Below are 20906 nucleotides of genomic sequence, written 5' to 3' on the forward strand. Positions count from 1 at the left end.
CCCCCAGACTCCGCCTCGGGGCGTGGCCTGTGCGCCCGCCGGGAGCTGCGCCTCAGTCGCAGGTGGCGGTGGGGCCTCGCGGCAGGATGAGTGCGGGCGTGGACTCGGTGGTGATCGCCTCGGCGGCGCGCACCGCCATAGGTGAGTCCCGGCGGCCCGGCGCGTGGCGGCGTGCGAGCTGCCCGCCACCGTCGCGGGCTCACTAGGGCCAGGCGACGGGGCCCAGGGCCGCAGCCTTTGTAGTGGGGGAGGACGCGGGCCTCGCCGCTGGCGCCCGCCGAGCCTGGGCTGGACCCCGGCGAGCCTCGGAGCTCGCGCCTCGGGGCTGGGCCCGCGCCGGTGTCCCGCCCCTCTCGCGTCTGCACGCCCGCGGACCCCCGCGCCTTTCCTCATGCGCTGATTGGCTACCCGAAGTAGAGCCACCGCGCAGCCCGGCCCTCCTATTGGCTGGCAGTGAGAGGCGGCCTCTCGCTAGCTCCCTGATTGGCCGGCTCCAGGTAGAGCCATCGGCCCAACTCTGGGCTCTGGGGCGGGGGAGCTCGAGGGTCCGCGATGGGGGTCTGAAGTGGGAATCTGGGATGGGGAGTGTGGGGTGGCTGTCTAAGATGGGGGATCTTGGCTACTGGGGGTCTGGCCTAGGAGGTCTGGCCCGGGGGTCTGAGATGGCGGGGGCTTAGCTGGAGTTGAGGTTAAATAGTGAGGGATGATGGCAGCTTTGTAACTCCTTAGTGCTTTAGCATTTTCAGAGTCCTTTGAAGTGCGGGGTCTCTCGGCTTCTTTCCTTCTCCCCCCCTCCCCAGTTGTCTGCTCTCTGTGTCCATTCACTGTGTGTTCCTCTGTGACCGCTTGTATCCTTATCAGCGGCACAGGAATCTGTGTCTCTTTTTGTTGCCTTATCTTGTTATATCAGCTCTCTGTGTGGGCAGCGTCACTCCTGGCCAGGCTGCACTTTCTTTCTCGCTGGGCAGTTCTCCTAACCGGGCGCACTCCTTGCGTGGTAGACCCCCTCCCCCCCATGACACAGAACTCCTTGCACGCATCAGCACTGCGCATGGGCCAGCTCCACGCAGGTCAAGGAGGCCCAGGGTTTGAACCATGGACCTCCATGTGGTAGGCAGATGCCCTATCCATTGGGCCAGGTCCGCTTCCCTCGACTTCTTTTGTTGGGGATTCATGGGGAAGGTTTCCATGCCGTGGGTTTTTTTTTTTTTGGGGGGTGTGTGTGTGTGTGTGTGGGTGGTGTGTGGAAATAGATGGGAAGGTTTTCTCCCGAAACCTGTGGCTTCTATAAGCAGCTCTGGGAGTTGCATAGCCCCTTCTGGCTGTTGCAGTGTGTGGCATGCTCCTGCCTTTAATCTGTGGACAGAAGAGGACGCAGCCTCCTCACTGATTTTCCCAAGCAGCAGAGTTTCATCACTTCCTGGTGCCAGAGGGCCTGGAGCCCTGGAGCACAGGGGTGAGGTTTCTGAATTGCCCTCGGGGTTTAGATGCTCTCTTTGTCCATTGTGTTTTAGGCTCCTTCAATGGTGCCCTGTCTACTGTTCCTGTCCATGACCTGGGATCAACTGTCATCAAAGAAGTCCTGAAGAGGGCCAATGTGGCCCCAGAAGAGGTGTCTGAGGTCATATTTGGACATGTGTTGACAGCAGGTAACTCACAGGTGATCCTGGCAGTGGCCAGGTTTGTTAGAAACAGCCCATTGACACCCACTCCGCTCCATATGCTTGCCTCCGTACACTTGCTCATGTAGTTACCTCTGCTATGCTCTGTATGTATCTTGGCTTGGTTGGAGACTCAGTTTCTTCAGCGCTTCACCTGAATGAATGTAGACCATTTTCCTATACTTTTCATTCATAGCAGAGTGTACCTGGCTTTCCATATTCCCCTAAAGTGGCAGACATTCAGCAAAAAATACATGCTCCTCCCATGTGCTGGACACTGTCCTACGTATTGGGGATGTGGCTTGAGCAACACAGATAAGGTCCTTCTCATACGATTCACCTCTGAGCTGGCTAAGAAGTAAGGTGAAAAAGGAAGTGGTTGAAGGGTGGGGATAAAGGGAAGAGTCAGCTATTTGGACGGCTTTATGAGGTCAAAGAATTGTAGAAATGTGCCATGGTCCAATAGTGGGATGTTTGGATTACTAAGTTCAGAAGTTGTCCGTTTTCTGGTGATGACAAGGCTGAGATGGATGAGAGGACAGGAGTCCACAGAATTGGGAGGTCCTCATAGGTGCTGGAGTTGCCTGGAATGTGGAGGAGGGGAAAGAAAAGTCACCTGAAGGCATGGGCTGCACAGGAACAGGGTTTGTTTTTCTTTTTTAAATCATTTTACACTTTATTTTTAGAAAAGTTTTAGATTACAGAAAAGTTACATCAAAAGTATAGGGATTCTCTGTTACCCCACCCCCAATTATTCACATCTTACATTAGTGGGGTTGGGGTACGTTTGTTACAATCGATGAACCGTATTGAAGCATTGCTGCTAATCAAGTCTATGGTTTATGGTTTATACTTTGCACTGTTCAGTTTATAGGCTTTGACAAACATATAATCTCTCATGTGTCTGTCATTGCAGGGTCATACAGAACAATTCCAATGTCCTAAATGCCCAGTGCTCCACCTATTCATCCCTCCCCTCCCTTCTGAACCACTGGTAACCACTGTCTTTCTTTTTTTTTTTTTTAAAGATTTATTTCTGTCCCCTCCCCCCGACCCCAGTTGTCTGTTCTCTGTGTCCATTTGCTGCGTCTGTCCGCTTCTCTTTTTTTTTTTTCTTTTTTTAAAAAATTATTTATTTATTTTTAAAAATTACATTATGAAAAATATGAGGTCCCATTCAACCCTACCACCCCCGCCCCCCACTCCCCCCACAGCAACACTCTCTCCCATCATCATGACACATCCATTGCACCTGGTAAGTTCATCTCTGCGCATCACTGCACCCCATAGTCAATGGTCCACATCATAGCCCAGACTCTCTCACGTTCCATCCAGTGGGCCCTGGGGGGATCTATAATGTCCCGTAATTGTCCGTGAAGCACTATCCAGGACAACTCCACGTCCCGAAAACGCCTCCACATCTCATCTCTTCCTCCCGTTCCCCACACCCAGCAGCCACCATGGCTACCGTTCCCACACCCATTCCACATTTTCTCTGTGGACATTGGATTGATTGTGTCCATTGCACATCTATGTCAAGTGAGGGCTTAGATTCCACATGGGTACTGGATGCACTCCTCCCGCTTCCAGTTGTAGACACTCTAGGCTCTATGTTGTGGTGGTTGACCTTCTTCAACTCCATGTTAGCTGAGTGGAGTAAGTCCAATAAATCAAAGTGTAGGAGCTGAAGTCTGTTGAGGCTCTGGGCCTGGGTGTCATATTATCAGTCCTGTCCGCTTCTCTTGTCAGCGGCATAGGAATCTATGTTTCTTTTTGTTGTGTCATCTTGTTGTGTCAGCTCTCTGTGTGTGGCACCATTCCTGGGCAGGCTGCACTTTGTTTCGTGCTGGGTGGCTCTCCTTACGGGGCTCACTCCTTGCGCATGGGGCTCCCCTACACGGGGACACCCCTGCGTGGCAGGACACTCCTTGCGTGCATCAGCACTGCACATGGGCCAGCTCCATGTGGGTCAAGGAGGCCCGGGGTTTGAACCGTGGACCTCCCATGTGGTAGATGGACGCCCTAACCACTGGGCCAGGTTCACTGCCACCACTGTCTTTCTATCAAAGTTACAAGTTCTTTCTTTACCACATGATAATACCTACAATAACAATCTATATTGGTACATAGTTACCCTCCTCCCCCCTTATGTTTGTTCTTTACCCAATCTTGAGGAATTTGGTATAATGTCCACTCTGACTCTTTCAGATTGAGACGGGGCTTAGCTAAAATGGGGCAGCTGGAAGGAACTATTTTGCTTGCAGTTGTGGATTCTCCCTGTTCTTTAGCGTCCATCATCATCATCATCTTGTTACTTGTCCTGAGCAAGCCTGAAGAATTGGAGAGTAGATTTTGGCCACAACTCTGCTGAGAATCAGGGCTCAATTGGCATATATGATCAGTCCAAAGATTTAAGTCTCTGAGACATATATATTTAATCAGTGTAGTCATAATTATAGGTTCTAATGGAAGGGATAGAAGAATCATGAGTAGCAAATTTATAAATGAGTATCTCTGCTGTATTGTGGAAATAGACTATATATTCCCAAATATGGACTGCTGAGGGGTATTGGTTTCATGCAGCCGTATGCCTTGCCTGCTGCGTCCGCATGTGCCTGGAGCCCTTGCGAGCACTCTTGTTCAAGGTTTTGTTTATTGTGGAAGTCAATGAAATCCTCCTCCTAAGATGAGCATAAGCGTAACCTCTGGAATGACCTCCTGACTAACTTTGAAATCTCTTAGCCATAAAAACCCTTTTTTTATTTAACGCTTCCCCCGGTCTATTTCCACATGTAACGCACTTGGTAATAATCCCTTGGTGCCAGGGAGACTCATCCCCGGACGTGATGTCCCATGCCGGGGGGCATGTAGTGAGTTTATTTGCTGAGGTTGGCTTAGAGGCCACATTTGAGTAACAAGGAGGTTTTCACGAGGTAACTCTTAGTCATTAATTATAATTAGGCTAATTATCAGTTTTACAGGAGTAAGGGAACGGGGTTTTCTGATACCTCGGTGGAGTAATCTGGAAGGGGCTCTGAGGAGCAAGGACTGGGGCGCTTTTAGACTCTTTGGTTTTAGCTTTGAGGGCAGGAACAGCCACCACCTTAGAAGGCCGCAGGGAAATCCATGTCCTCAGGATAACCAGATACGGCTAGAGAAAAAATTTGCAAGGAGTATGCTGGGAAGAGGGTAAGGACAGCTGCATGTTTGGGACCACTGAGTGGGAATTCCAGACGGTGCTGAGAAAAGACAGGGCGAGGAGGTTCAGAACCAGACCACCTGGGCTCAAATCCTGATGGAATTGCTTACTTTTGGGTGATTTTGTTTTAAGTTGTCTAACTTCCTCATATTCCTCAGGTATGAAGTGGAGTTACTCTGCGCATAGAATAAATGCAGATAAATGTTAGCAATTGAGACTGTTATCGTTAGGAGCTTGGAATCCTGCCCCTAGCGATGCATTTTTGATGTTAGGTGTTGCCCTAGCCCTGAAATATTTTTAAACAGCAAACCTTACAGGGATAGCTGACAACCTAATACCTTGATGCAACTGAGGTTATGGCATTTCTTTCCCCTGGTGCAAGCTGGGGGCTTTGGTGAGGAAAGGATGACGAAAAGTGATGTAGATCGTATTAGTCATCCAAAGGGGTGCTGATGCAAAGTACCAGAACTCCGTTGGCCTTTATAAAGGGCATTTATTTGGGGTAGAAGGTTATAATCACAAGGCCCTAGAGAGTCCAACTCAAGGGACCATAAGCGGTACTCTCTCACCCAGACTGTTGCCACATGTTGACACACGATGGCAGGTGATGTCTGCGAGGGTTCGGCCTTCCTCCTTCCTCTTTTTTAAAATTTATTTCTCTCCCCTTCCCCACTCTCCCCCCGGTTGTCTGTTCTCTGTGTCTATTTGCTGTGTGTTCTTCTGTGTCCGCTTCTGTTATTGTCAGTGGCACGGGAATCTGTCTCTTTTTGTTGCGTCATCTTGCTGCATCAGCTTTCCGTGTGTGCTGCGCCATCCTTGGGCAGGCTGCACTTTCTTTTGCGCTGGGCGCACTCCTTGCGCGTGGGGCTCCCCTGCGCAGGGGCACCCCTGTGTGGCACGGCACTCCCTGCGCGCATCAGCACTGCGCATGGGCCAGCTCCACATGGGTCAAGGAGGCCCGGGGTTTGAACCGCGGACCTCCACGTGGTAGACAGATGCCCTAACCACTGGGCCAAGTCCGCTCCCCCCTCCTTCCTCTTAAGGCTCCGTGGTGCCAGCTTCTTCAGGTCCCAGCTGTCATAGGTTCGTCTCTCTCTGGGCTCAGCTGCTCTGGTCTCTCCACAAGGTCAGCTGTAGACTCTCAGGCTCGTCTCTCTTCCCAGGGCAGCAGGATCCTCTGTGTTCTGTGTGTCCTTCCTTGTGAGCATCTGTTTTATCAGCCCACGAGGCAGGTGGGGACTCAACTCTGCACACACTAAAGACGTGTCTAATTAAAGCCCGAATCTTAACATAATTTAATCAAAGACATCTCAGCTGAATCTAATACATTCAAAGGGTACCACGCCCAGAGAAACAGACCAGTTTACAAACATAATCAGATATTTTTTTTGGAATTGAAAATATCAGGTATCTACACAGGTAATGAAGCATGTCCACTTGTTTTGCCTGAGGTTATTTTGGGATTACATTTACTCCCGCTCGTCCTGATTTTAATGCTTTGTGTGTTGCCCAACCCTATCTGAGAGCTGGTCAGTTTTTCTGTCTTTACTTTGGGGTTTTGTGTTTCCCTTAACTCCCCTTTCTCATCTTGTCCTTACGGGCCTTAAAGTCTTGTAGGAACCACATCCCTTTCTCTCTACTCTCCAAGCCTTTAAAATACAGACCCCTCACCCTCAGACTGGGTACATTTAGGCCGCTCCTTCCTTTCTGTCTTCCCTGACCCATGACCCCTCTTTCCTCAGTTAACCTGGGGTGCTACACTGCTGTTGCCTGTTATCTACTTTCTTAACTGTGCCTTTCTCCATAGTACCTCCCGCAAAATCATGGATAAAAATAATCGCCTTGTTTAAGGAGGGCCTAAAAGTAAAATACTCGAATATTCAGTCCTCCTAATAAATCCATTAGATACTCTTATCTTCCCTGGACAAGTGAGAAAAATGGCACTTTGTGAGATCAAATGACCAGGTTGACATTGTGAAGTGGGGCTAGCACGTGATCCCCGGGTCTGTGCTACTCATTAAGCCTGGGCACCTTCCCCAGTCAACTAATAGCTATTTTCTTTTTTTTTTTTAAAGATTTATTTATTTTATTTAATTTCCCCCCCTCCCCTGGTTGTCTGTTCTTGGTGTCTGTTTGCTGCGTCTTGTTTCTTTGTCCGCTTCTGTTGTCATCAGCGGCACCCGCTTCTGTTGTCTGTCAGCGGCACGGGAAGTGTGGGCGGCGCCATTCCTGGGCAGGCTGCTCTTTCTTTTCACGCTGGGCGGCTCTCCTCACGGGCGCACTCCTTGCGCGTGGGGCTCCCGCCCGCGGGGGACACCCTTGCGTGGCACGGCACTCCTTGCGCACATCAGCACTGCGCATGGCCAGCTCCACACGGGTCAAGGAGGCCCGGGGTTTGAACCGCGGACCTCCCATATGGTAGACGGACGCCCTAACCACTGGGCCAAAGTCCGTTTCCCATAATAGCTATTTTCTGAGCAGCTGCTGTGTGCCAGGCACTGCTCAAGCCACCGGGGATAAGCAAGGTTCATAGCAGCTGGAAATTCCCCTTCTTGTGACGCTTACATGCTGCGAAACCCTGGCCCGCTAAATTATGATCAGTAACTGTAAATATCATCACTTAACTGTGAGTCCCTTAAGTGTGGGGATTATGAATAGGTACGTAAAAATTCTTATAAAGGAATTACTTATGTATATGTAATCCATTTTACTTTAAAAAGCAGACCTTAAATAATACAACTAGTGTCCTATGAGTTCAATTCCGATACTCTTTTAATACTGTCTTTATAGTTTTCCCTGCATGTATTTTCAGTCTCAAGTAACCTTACCTGTTTTTAGCTTCCAGCCTAATCCCTGGTTAATTCTGTGATAAATATAACCTCGGTGTACGTTTTTGTCAACCCATTTGCTAGTTTTTCCAACAAACTCACCAAGGAAAGGCACTGGGTATGATATGTATGAAACCGGCAATAGAGCTGACACTAGAAATATTTACTGTTGACCCTTTGATAACAGACAGTGGTGGGAGGTGGATGTGGCTCAGGTGATTGGAGTCCCGTCTCCCATATGGGAGGCCCCAGGTTCAATTCCCAGGGCCTCCAGCTAAAGGCAAGCTGGCCTGCATCACCGTGGAAAGCTGATGGCAGACAATGAGCACCAACAGCAAGGTGGGAGGGATTAAATAAATGAAGTAAAGTAAATAAATCTTAAAAAGAACAAAAAATCCCACAGTGGTAACTGAGAACATTTGAAACTTTGAGCGGCATCCGTTCTCTGCTGCTTTGATTAAATTAGGTATGTAATGTATTTTTTTCCCCATTTCCTGAAGGAAGTTATAGAAAGGTATTTGTGAGTTCCGATTCTGTATATTTCATGGACCATTCAGCCACAGTGTACTGAGTGATAAGCAAGAAAGGGAGTGCTGCTTTTTTTTCCTAAGATTTATTTTTTAAAATTTTATTTCTCTCCCTTCCCCCTCAACCCTCCCCCCCCGTTGTCTGCTCTCTGTGTCCGTTTGTTGTGTGTTCTTCTGTGACCGCTTCTGTCCTTAATCAGCGGCACTGGGCATCTGTGTTTCTTTTTGTTGCGTCATCTTGTTGTGTCAGCTCTCCATGTGCGCAGCACCATTCTTGGGCAGGCTTTCTTTCACGCTGGGCGGCTCTCCGTACAGGTTGCACTCTTTGCGCATGGGGCTCCCCTACACAGGGGACACCCCTGCGTGGCAGGGCACTCCTTGTGCGCATCAGCACTGTGCATGGGTCAGCTCCACAGGGGTCAAGGAGGCCTGGGGTTTGAACCGCCGGCCTCCCATGTGGTAGGCGGAGGCCCTATCCATTGGGCCAAGTCCGCTTCCCCGGGACTGCTTCTTGGCTAGAGGCGTTCCTCTTTAATAACACCTCTTATCTTCCCCGGTGTCTCACGAAGCTGTGATCATGGTGCTGTAGCCCTAGTTAGAAACGCTGCTGAGTTCTGCCCTGAGTTTATAAGAAAGTGTGTGCTTATTCAAGCCATATCAAAGGGTCAAGAAGACAGTTTCTTCTTAAGAAATTAGTAACTTCTTTGGGAGAGCGGGGGAGAAAGCTTAGACCTCTAAAAGAACTAGAGAACGGCACAGCCAGTGTGTATTCAAGGGCTCAACTGTGTAACAGGTCCTGGGTGTGCACAGGCCTTGCTGTCTGTGATGGCAACAGAGCTGGCCTTAGGCTTTCAGAAGTGGCAAGAGACACAGTTGACAGCCTCTTGATTTTGTCTGCGCCTTCACCCCAACATTCTGTCTTTCTCCTTGGTTGCTGAGAGACCTATGTGTTCCTTCTTCCAGGTTGCGGGCAGAATCCCACTCGGCAAGCCAGTGTGGGTGCAGGGATCCCTTATACTGTTCCAGCATGGAGCTGCCAGATGATCTGCGGGTCAGGCCTAAAAGCCGTGTGCCTGGCTGCGCAGTCAGTCGGGATGGGGGACTCCAGAATTGTGGTTGCAGGAGGCATGGAAAATATGAGCCAGGTAAGGCCTCTGAAGAGATGGCTGTCACTGCCCTCTCACTGACAAATTCATTTCCCTGCCATAACGGAGTAAACCGATGTGTAACAGGCTTGACTCAAACAGTAAACAAGCAAACAAAAAAAAATAGATTCAGCCTCCATCCCTTCCTGAATTTTTTTTTTTTTAACAAGGTTCTGGGCATTGAACCCGGCACCTTGTACATGGGAAGCAGGTGCTCAACCACTTGAGCTACATCTGCTCCCCACTACCTGAATTTTAATAATCTTCAAGTTGGATGGGAAATCCAGGTGCATCAGCACAATTGGAATAGAATGTATTTTTTTCTAAAATGTTACTCAAGCATAAAATATTTTCTGAATTATACCCATAACATTAATTGCTTGCTGCCCTGTTTTTAAATTTCTTTCTCTTTGTGAAGAAAAAGTCAGAAATAGATATTGCCACTTACCCTTCTACAAACCTCAGGGACCAGACTTTGTTGACCTTTTGGAGGTACAGACCTCGGCTGGTGCTCTTCTCCAGATGGGATTTGTTCCCCCAAGTTCCAGCCCTCAAGTTGGCACAGCAGTGAAGGGAACAGCGGTATCCCCTGCTTCCCACTGAATCCTCTCAGGGTCTGACCTGGGCTCCTCTCGGCATAGGGTGGTTCAGCCCAGCTGTTGGGGGGGCTCAGGAAGCTGCAGGGAGCAAACGTCGTGGAGTGCTTTTGATGGGAGGTTGCTGGAGCATTCCAGTGTCTGTGTAATACTTTGCCAGGCGCTTTTTTTATACATGTGGTTATATTTAAGCCCCTCAAGTGGGAGTTAAGAGCACAGAAGTCCTTCCCTTTCAGTTAATTAGGCAATCCAGTTATTCTCACTGTAGGTATTATGTCTTAAATAAAAATATGTAGTACATTGTTAGCATCTCTTAAGCCCTTTCATGAGCTTCATTTGACAGATAATTAGGTGCCCCTTTGCAAAGAATAAATGGGGTTCTTAAGGAAATAGTGCATAGCATGGATAAGTTTTGGTGGCGAAATGGAAAACTGGTAGGGGTGAGAGTAATGGCTTCCCAAGAGAAGGTGGGGTGGAGGAGTCTGCTAGTTCCAGGGGTCTGGGTGAGGAGGAGAATGGGCAGGAAGAGGGGAGAAGGCTAGCAGGGGGGACTGGGTAGAGATTGAGCACCAAAGAAGTCCAAATGTAAATCCCTATTTCTTTTTTTGTTTCCAGGCTCCTCACTTGGTTCACTTGAGAACAGGAATAAAAATGGGTGAGAAGTCACTAACTGATAGTATCCTCTGCGATGGTCTTACAGATGCGTTTTACAACTATCACATGGGTGTTACAGGTAAGGTAGACATGGCTGATTTATATATGGCTTAACATATATATGGCTGATACATGTGGCTTAATATATTAACTAAGAAGGTAAAAGAATAGTATAAATGGTGTAAATGTGTAGAAATATATAATCGATATCGCATAATAATATGTTAGATTCTTTCCTCCCTCGACAGAGACCATGCCCTAACATTTTCGTGCCCTTAGTGACAGGCGTAATTTTTCTGTGATGAACTGAACTGTGTAATGATATTCCTGCTCCACTTTGCTAGTTCTTCATGATCATACAATGTTATGGAAGTAGAGGTATCTTAAGATTTTTCTGGATCATTTCCCACTTCTTAACAAATGATAAAATGGGCCGTATAAACAATGAGTTTGTAGCAGAGGCAAGGTTACAGATAAACAAGTGTTCTTTACACCATACAATTAGATCTTCATCGATTATCCATCTAGAAGGCTGCGGTCCAGATTTACTGACAAAGCAACTGGAAAGTCAACAGAACTCATGTCTTCACTATGTATAAACATAAAACCTACAAACAGAAGGGACATTAATTTTAAAGTTGAAGAAGCAAACTCTGAGAGCTTAAGTACTTGACTCAAAGTCATGTAGGAATGGCTCTAGTTCAATGAGAAATATATATCATGGAAAAGTACTGGCTCAGAGTATAGTGGAGTATTGGTAAAGACTATACATCCTACTAGAAGAAACTATAAAACTGGTCAAAATATAAGTATTAGCCAAAGGGGTGCAGATGCAAAATACCAAAAATTGCTTGGTTTTTATAAGGAGTATTTATTTGGGGTAGGAGCTTACAGATACCAGGCCATAAAGCCTAAGTTTCTTCCCTCACCAAAGTCTATTTGGAGCAAGATGGCTGCTTAGGTCTGCAAGGGCTCAGGCTTCCTGGGTTCCTACGTGCCTGGGGCTGGCTTTTCTCTGGGTTCAAGGTTCCTTTCTTCCTGGGGCTGGCTTCACTTTCCTCTGCATGCTGACTTCCTGGGGCTCCAGCTTAAGTCTTCAGCATCTAACTCCAACATCAGAAAGCCCTCAACTCTGTTCTTCGCCATGCCTGTTATCTGTGAGTCCCCACTCACCGAAGGGTGAGGACTCAGCCCCCTAATCATAACTCAATCATGTCCAGGTCCAGATCAGATTACAAGCATAATCCAATATCTATTTTTGGAATTTATAACCATATCAAACTGCTACAATATATGAAGCTTCTGTTTTCAGTTATCGGCCAACAGAGCCTTCAGCAGGACACGTGCCATGAGGAAAGTCCCTCCTATCTCACTGGCTTCCTGCTCGGTGAGGCTTCCTAACTGTGATGTGGGGAAGTGGAGTCCAGGGAGCAGTGGTCTCAGTGAGCTAGCAGGCAGACATCAGATGGGGCTGGTGAGATGGCTCGAGTATGTGGGGCAGGTTACTGGAGAAAAGTGGGCTGCAAAGAAAAGGGGCTCCTCTATCTGTTAAGGACATAAAGGAAGATTTGATCATAATAGGAACAGATAGGGAATTGCATCCTAGCAATAAAAGGGAAAATGTAAATAAGACCCAAATGGAAATTCTGGAACTGGAAAGGACACAATCTGCAATGAACTGCAAATTGGGGACAGAATAAGAAAGGGTCAGTGAAGGTGAAGATAGAGTGCACAGAGAAACCATTTTTCTTCCCCTCAATTTTTAAAAAAATTGTAATAATTTTAAAGCAAAAAGTATAACACTGTATTGTGGGGTTTATTACATGTAGGCATAATGTACATGACAACAATAGAACTAAGGATGGGGGTAAATGGAATTATACTGTCACACTATGTCTAAATTTATGCAAAATAGAACAATAGTAACTCCAAGTAGACTGATAAGGATATATATTGTAACCCCTAGATAGTTTTTAAAAAAAATATCAAAGAATTATGGCCCCAGTGCAATCCCCAATCATAATGGCAGCAGGTCTTTTCTTAGAAACTGACAAGCTGGTTCTAAAATTTATGTGGAAAGGCAAAGGATCTAGAATAGTCAAGATGATTTTGAAAAAGACCCAACTAGGGTGACTTACACTACTCGATCTTAACTGTAAAGCTGTGGTAATCGAGACTGTAGTTTTGGTATAAGGATAAACAAGTAGACCAGTTGAAAAGAGAGTTTAGAAATAGACCCAGATTTATACTGTCGGTTGATTTTCACCAAAGACAATAAAGTAATGAAAGGGGTAAGTAAAGCCTTTCCAGTGATTGGTGCTGGGACAGCACATTCCTCGTGGAGAAGTTGAACCTCGGCCCCTACCTCTCACATTATACACAAATAGTAATTTGAGTGGATCTTGGACCTAAACATAAATGCTAAAGCTATGAACCTTATAGAAGGAGACATAAGAGATAGCTTTCAAATCTGGAGGTAAGTAAAGACAAGACATAACTATAGAAAGCAATAACCTTAAAAGAAAATTTTAATTACTTCTTAAAAATTAAAAACTGCTCAGCAAAGGCACTCTTAAGGAATAATCAAGCCACAGATGGGGAGAAAAAATTTGCAATATACATATTTGACAGAGGACTTGTATTTAAAATATATGAAGAAATCCCACAACAATAATAATAAAAAGATAAAAACCTGATTGAAATCGGGGTGTTCAATCAGGTTTGGGTAGATATTTCATAAAGGATGCTATATGAATAGCCAATAAGCATCTGAAAAGGCATACAGCATTACTAAGGGTAACTGCATGTGAAAATCCACAATAAGATAAAACTGCACACCTACTAGAATGGTTAAAATATTAAAATGACTGACAATACCCAATGTTTGCAAGGATGTAGAGAAATGTGAACTTACCATTGCAGGCAGGAGTGTGAAATGGTGCAACTGCTTTGGAAAAAGACTGGAGCTCCTTAAAATATTAAGTCTACTCCTACCCTATAACCCCTCAATTTCACTCCATTTATCCAAGAGAAATGAAAATGCTGATCACAAAAAACTTTGTATAGGGAAGTGGTTGTGGCTCAACTGATAGAGTGTCCGTCTACCACATGGGAGGTGCAGAGTTCGATAACCCAGGGCCTCCTAACCTGTGTTGTGAGCTGGCCCACGTGCAGTGCTTCTGCGCCACACGTGGATGCCCCCCGCATAGGGGTGCCCCACGGGCAAAGAATATGCCCCATGTGAAAAAGGCGCAGCCTGCCCAGCAGTTGTGCCACACACAAGGAGAGCTGACACAGCAAGGTGACACAACAAAATAAACGACAATTTCCTGGTGCTGCATGACAAGAATGCAGGCAGATACAGAAGAACACACAGTGAATGGACACAGCAGACAACAGGAGGGGGGTGGGGAAGGGGAGAGAAATAAATAAAAATAAATAAATCTTAAAAAAAACTTCATAAAACAAGATTTTAGCAGTTTTATTTAAAATTGCCAAAATCTGGGGACAGGCCAAGTGTGCAACAATAGGAGAACATACATCAAATAGTAAATTTATACCATGCGTACTACTCAGCAATTTTTGAAAGTCAAGCCGTTGTTATACACAGCAACATGGATGAAACCTGCAAAACAACGTACAACAAAAGAAGCCAAATTGTATTTATAATCTATGGTGATGAAAACTGAGCTTTAATTACTTTTGGGAAAGGGAGATTAACTGGGAAGGGTGAGAGGATTTCCTGGGGAAATGGAAATGTTTTGTGGTTGTTTGAATTTGTCAAAACTCTCTGTAGTGTACACTAAAAGTGTTGCATTTCACACTGTATCAATTTTACCTTAATAGGAAAAAGCTGTAAATAAATCACTGAGCTTTAGTTAGTAGGTTTGCTTTTCCACAGGGTATGGGATAGCAAATTCTCCAGTTATCTTTGGTGATAATTGATGAGTATATATATTGAGGATAATGGAAGCTAGCTTTTGCACTGTTGTAGAAGGGAATTACAAGTATGAAAAGAGGGAAGAATGTAGCTTATGGTGCTAGATTGTATTTCAGGCTATTAAGAACCCAGGGCATCACCAGCAGTGTATAAGGTATGAGCTGTATACATATATAAAAGTTTCTGTTGAATAGACCTACAAATAATGACTTACCAGTTATAATGAATAGTTCTAACATCCTGAGCTTTGTTTCTAAATACCGTTCTCCACGAAAAGGAACCAGGGTTCTTTCAACAAATGGCTGGGACAAAAGTGCCTGAGCCGTGCTAAGTACCATGGGGACATGTCAAAAGGACATAAGCCAGTTTAATAGGGCTCCCACTGCCCAAATCTTGGACAGTTTGACCAACAAAAATAATTGCTATTAAAGGATTTTAACTCACTGAATAAAGCAAGAATCATGAGCCTATGTGGATAAAAGTAAATGAATAAATGGGGAAAGAAGGGAAAGCTCTTTACAATGGAATGCCGGTTAATACATATAGAAGGAATGTTGGGATTTAGAAAATCATGAGTGAATGCTGAAACTGGCAGGTGAAAATTTTATGAGGAATAAGATTTTCATAATATCAAAATATATTTCCTTAAATTACAGAATTATAAATGGAAAAAATATTAATTTTACAATGGAGAACTGGTGGACACCACTTTAACCAAGAATCAAAACTACCGTCACCTGAGATAAACCGACACCATCATCATTCAGTGGCATACCTGCTTTTTGGCATAATATTAATGTAATCATTAGTAAACATCAGACAAATCCAGATTGGAGGACATTTGACAAAATAACTGGCCCATGCTCTTCAAAAATATTATTGAAAAACACAGAGATAGTCTGAGGAACCGTTCTAGATAAAATGAAGATGAAAGAGATGGACAATTTAATACAATACTTTATCCTGCATTGGATCCTGGACTGAACATAAAATAGCTATAAAGGACATCATTGGGACAATTGATGAGACTTGAATGTGGACTGAGGATTAGATAATTGTATTATATCAACATTAACTTACTGATTTTGATAACTGGGTATATAAGACAATGTTGGGGAAATACATTCAGCAGTTAAAAGTTAGAGGTAAAGGAGCATGATGTCTCCAACTTCCCAGGTGGTTCAGAGGCAAAAATATAAAGCAAATGGGGAAAAATATTAACAGTTGGTAAATCTGAATAAAGGAAATTTCTTTAAGTTGAAATTATATAAAAGGGAAGGAAGGAAGAAAGGTCAGAAGAAAAATGGAAGGAAGAAATATGACTTCATTTGGTCATTTTCAGCATGGCAGCACTTTGGATTTATTGGCCAGAGCATGCTAATATTGCATGTTAGTACTTGTTTATCTGTGAATACCTTGAACTACCAAAAGCCGTTTCCTGAAAGTGTTTGATTTTCCTTTTTTTCTTTCCTAGCTGAAAATGTAGCCAAAAAATGGCAAGTGAGTAGAGAAGATCAAGACAAGGCTGCAGTTCTGTCCCAGAACAGGACAGAGAGTGCACAGAAAGCTGGCTATTTTGACAAAGAGATTGTACCAGTTTTAGTACCTTCCAGAAAAGGTATGTGTGTGTGTGTATGGTGGTTTAAACATCAACCTATTTAGAGTAGGGATTCTTTTTTTTTTTTTTTGGTGCTGAAACCCAGGAGCAGGGATCCTTAACCAGGGATCTGTGGAAAGATTTCACCCTTGGGGGTTTGTGGAAAGATTTCAGGGGGTCTGCAAGCTTGAATTGAAAAAAATCAACTTATTATCTTTATTTTCTCTCACCTCTGACTGAAATCTTGCATTTCCTTCATTTATGAATGTATGTAATAGATAAGTTACAGTAGTATTCATTTCACCTGACTGGCAAAGGGGTCCATGGAACAAAAAAAGGTTCAGAACCCCTGATTTAGAGATAAGGGTAATATCCAAAAGGGTAGAATATAGGGATGTTTTATGGGGCCCAAAATACAGTGTATTAGTTATGTCTTTCAGTTTGCAGAGAAAAGACATCTCCTGGATATATCTAAATACGGGGGGTGGGGTGAGAGGTGGTGGGAATGTTACAAATTTATGGAATAAGGAAACATGGGAAACAATCAACATTCATGTACTCTTGGACCCAGAGTGTCTGTGCAGGTTTCTTGGAAAACTAGCACTGGCTCGTGGTTGTTGGCAGTCAGCAGCAAACCTTTGACCCTACAGGCTAAATCTCAAGTTAACAGCCATTACTTCCTCTAGGGCCCACCCTGATCAAGATGGTGGAGTAAGAAGCTTCTGAGCTCCTTACCCCCATAGAAGTTTTAAACAACCAGCAAGAACTGGCAGAAACATCTTTCTCAAAGCTCCAGAAAATAGGTCGAGCACCAAAGCAAGAAAAAGGCATTTTAATTTATTGGGGTCTTCTTGCCTCCTGACTGGCCCCTCCTTCATCGCTTACTCACTGGGTGCAGGGTGGGCCCAGGATTCCAGTGCAGATCCGAGGTCCCAGTTCTGGAGGGAGCAGAGAGTAGCCCTCACGTGTGTACTGGGAGCTTACATGGTCTGTTTGGAAATGCCCTGAAGGACTGAAACAGAGCCCTGGTCTATGCTTGCTATCCCAGAGCTTGCCCTGCATGTGGAAGACAGCTCAGAGATCTGCAAAATGCTGTGGAAGGGCCGGCAAGTGACTGCCTGGGGCAGTGGATTGCTGGTGTAGGACATACAGTATAGTGTTGGGCATGTGAGGGAACTATTCCCTAGGGAAGTGGGGACGTGTAGAACTTTGTGAACAGAGGAATTCCTAGGGCCATTGCACATGTCCACGACAAGCATTTCGAGAAAGGATCAGGGCAGGTCTCTACTTTTTGACCTTGAGCTCTTCTCCAAGTTCATTGCATTTGTATGCCCTGAAGGAAAGCGGGAGAGCGTTAGTCCAGATTAGTCAGTAAAGACTGGGAAAGGTGTCTCACCGCCCTCGCCGGCCTGTTATTTTTGTAAGCTCCCAGTGTTCCAGGAATGCTCTCTCATAACACTTGCTGGATACAAGCATAAGGAACAAGTCTGAATCTAAATTCCAGCAATAATACATTAAAATATCAAAACGTCCAGGTTTCAACAAATAATTACAAAGCATACAAAGAAACAGGAAGTGATAACTCAGGCAAAGGAGAAAATTAAAGGAGTAGAACTCATTCATGAGAAGAGGACCAGTTCTGAGACATACTAAAGACTTTTAAAAAACAGTCCTAAAGATGTTCAAAGAGCTCAAGGAAAACTTGGACAAAGCACTAAAGGAAATCAGGAAAACACAAAGAGAATATGAATATAGAGATGGGAATTCTGAAAAGGAACCAAAAAGAACTGAAGACCACAGTAACAGAAATGAAAAATTCCCTTTAGGGGTAACAGTGGATTGGAGGAGGCAAAAGAAAGAACCAGTGAACTTGAAGATAAGAATTGAAATCATCCAGAAAAAAGAAAGTGAAAAGTTAACACAGCCTGAAGAACCTGTAGGCACCATAAAGCATGCCAGTACACACATTGTGAGAATCCTAGAAGAAAGAATAAATAAATAAAGGCTGAAAACTCCCTGAATTTAACAGAAGACATGAATATACATATTCAAGATGCTCAATGAACTCCAAACAAGATAAACCCAAATAGACCCATGCTGTGATGTATTACAATCAAACTGCAAATGGCAGAGAAAAGTAGAGTTCGGAAAGCCACAAGAGAGAAACTATGTCAGACATACAAGGTAGCCTCAAGATTAATGCTGATTTCTTTCCAGAAACCATGGATGCAAGACAGCAGTGGAGTGGCATATTTAAAGTGCTGACAGCAAAAAATTGCCAAGCAAGAATTCTATACAGACATATCTCCAGTGCATGTGTGTGTGTGTGTGTGTGTGTTTTTTTTTTTTTTTTTTTTTCAGAGGTACTGGGGCCAGGGATTGAACCTGGGACCTCATGTGGGAAACTGGTGCTCAACCACTGAGCCACATTGGCCCCCCTGAGTTAGTTTCCTCGCTAGTTTGCTTGTTGTTTCCTTGTTCTTAGGAGGCACTGGAAACTGAATCCCGGACCTCCATGTGGGAAGCAGGTGCTCAACTGCTTGAGCCACGTCTGCTCCCTCAGTGCATGTTTTTTTTGGTTACTTTGCCACTATCTCATGGAGCACTCCAGTTAAATTCCCTTGCTGATGACTGATATCTCTTATGTCCAGACCTTATGAGATTGGCCTTGGCATTCCCTGGTTTTGTTAGCTGGAACCAACAGTGTCCCGTGACCCAAACCTTCTGCACAAAGAACCTGTAACTACATTCCTCAGAAAGGGGTTATGGATGTGGGAATCACTCACGACTCCTGGAGGGCTTAGGGTACATTATGCAATTCCATGTGTCCCAGAGAGAGACCAGGTGGTTGAGATGAGAGCAGTTCATAAAGAGGAGTGACTTGGAAATGACTTTTTGAAGAAACATTTAAGCAACACTTTTAACAGAAAGTAATGAGTTTATGAAGGGAAGCCAAAATAGACTGCATAGAACTGGGTATTTTGCATTTATATAGTAAGCAAGCTTACCAACACATCTATAAATCCAATGAAATCGTTAATTGTCATTACTTGTTTTTGCATTCTGGGTTTTAGGTAGTTTTTCAAAAGATGTTGGGATTTTTTTTTTTTTTTGAGGTACTGTGGCAAGGTGTTGAACTCGAGCTCAACAAGCCGGCGCTCAGCCACTGAGGTCTACCAGCTTCCAGGTCTTCTTAATAGGAAGTTTGAAGCATTGAAACTGTGGGAAAAGGGTGTTAAACTAGTTTAATGGAAGTGGATGGAAGCATCCTCAAATCCTTCCCAGTTTCACTCATGGAAGCTGGTTTCCTTATGGCATATATGTTGAGGATAGACTGAGATGGATGTCATTGTGACCTGAAATTAATTGTTTGAAGCATCTCATAGAAAAAATATATTCCCAGAGAATTGCTGTTTTATGCATGGATTTTCAAAAAACAAACTGATTTTCCTTGCATTTGCATCGCACACTTGTGCTCCTTGAGTTTACTTTTTCATTTTTATTGTATTGTTTATGTAAAATTTCCCTTTTAACCACTTTCAAATTTACAATTCAGTGATATCACATTCACAATATTGTGCTACCAATACCATCCATTACCAATACTTCTAAGCAGTTCCTCCCACCCTCCCCCTTGTACCCTATCATCTATTTGTTTGAGCTCACTTTTGAGAACAGCAACTTTTTTTTTTTTCCAAAGACATATATTTATCCCCCTCCTTGTTGTTTGTGGTCACTGTCTGCTCTCTGTGACTGCTCATCTTCTCTTTAGGAGGCACCAGGAACTGAACCTGGAACCTCCTATGTAGAAGAGAGGTGCTCAATCACTTGAGCCACCTCAGCTCCCTGGTTTGTTGTGTCTGTCTTCCCCTTTGTGTCTTTCTTGTTGCGTCATCTTGCTGCGCCTGCCCGCAGTGCCAGCTTGCCTTTTCCAGGAGGCACTGGGAATCAACTTGGGACCTCTCATGGTAGGCAGAAGCCCAATTGCTTGAGTCACATCCACTTCCCTAACTCTGATAGTTGTGTAGTTTCCTCCTGTTGGAATGAAAGTTGCTGTTAGGAAACCTTTCCTCCAGAGATGAATCCTTATGTAACATGTCTGAGAAATTCAGCATACCTCTCTAATGCTCAATGCCATCACTGTATTAACTGGTTAATTGTCATTTTTCCAGATCCTATTGAGGTTAAGAGAGATGAGTTTCCTCGCCATGGAAGCAACATAGAAGCAATGTCCAAGCTAAAGCCTTACTTCCTTACAGATGGAACAGGAACAGTTACTCCAGCTAATGCTTCAGGTTAGATTGCCTGAAAGGGCAGTTTATTTTGCAAGGTCAGCCACCAAGTTAATCCCCTTTTTTCCTAACCATTTAACTATTTATACCCAAAATTATTCCAAAACTTTCTCTAGGGGAAAATGTAGCTTCCCTATATTTGAAAATTGATTGAACCCACATTGGAAGAATGCATTTGGGTTCTTGATACTCTGACTAAACATGCAAGTGAACTACCTCTTAGGAGGTCTGGGTTTACTTTTCTCATTTCCTTTCATAAACATCCACCAACCTCCCAGTCTTTCATTAGGATGTACTGTGCTCAATGACGTCAGATTGCCATTTAATACTTGTAACTGTAAAGTCTGTTGAATTATGACAAACACCATTATCAAAATGTTTTAAGGATAATTTAAAATCTTAGGTGGAAGTCAGATCAGTAACTAAGGTTAATGAGTATTATTTTAGAAATAGACATTAATATTTTA

The 20906-nt window shown here is 44.4% G+C and overlaps 1 protein-coding gene across 1 annotated transcript in view; it reads left to right on the forward strand.

The window, feature by feature from the left end:
- The window catches only part of ACAT2 (acetyl-CoA acetyltransferase 2), a 24971-nt gene continuing 4065 nt past the window's right edge, over nucleotides 1-20906 (forward strand). The window contains exons 1-6 of the mRNA XM_058289646.2: nucleotides 1-141; nucleotides 1515-1649; nucleotides 9179-9360; nucleotides 10572-10689; nucleotides 16025-16168; nucleotides 20320-20442. Coding sequence (XP_058145629.1) covers nucleotides 87-141; nucleotides 1515-1649; nucleotides 9179-9360; nucleotides 10572-10689; nucleotides 16025-16168; nucleotides 20320-20442 — 757 coding nt within the window. The 5' untranslated portion in view covers nucleotides 1-86. The remainder of the gene's footprint in view (nucleotides 142-1514; nucleotides 1650-9178; nucleotides 9361-10571; nucleotides 10690-16024; nucleotides 16169-20319; nucleotides 20443-20906) is intronic.

Source organism: Dasypus novemcinctus, chromosome 28 (assembly GCF_030445035.2).
Source record: "Dasypus novemcinctus isolate mDasNov1 chromosome 28, mDasNov1.1.hap2, whole genome shotgun sequence".
NCBI classification, from domain to species: Eukaryota; Metazoa; Chordata; class Mammalia; order Cingulata; family Dasypodidae; genus Dasypus; species Dasypus novemcinctus.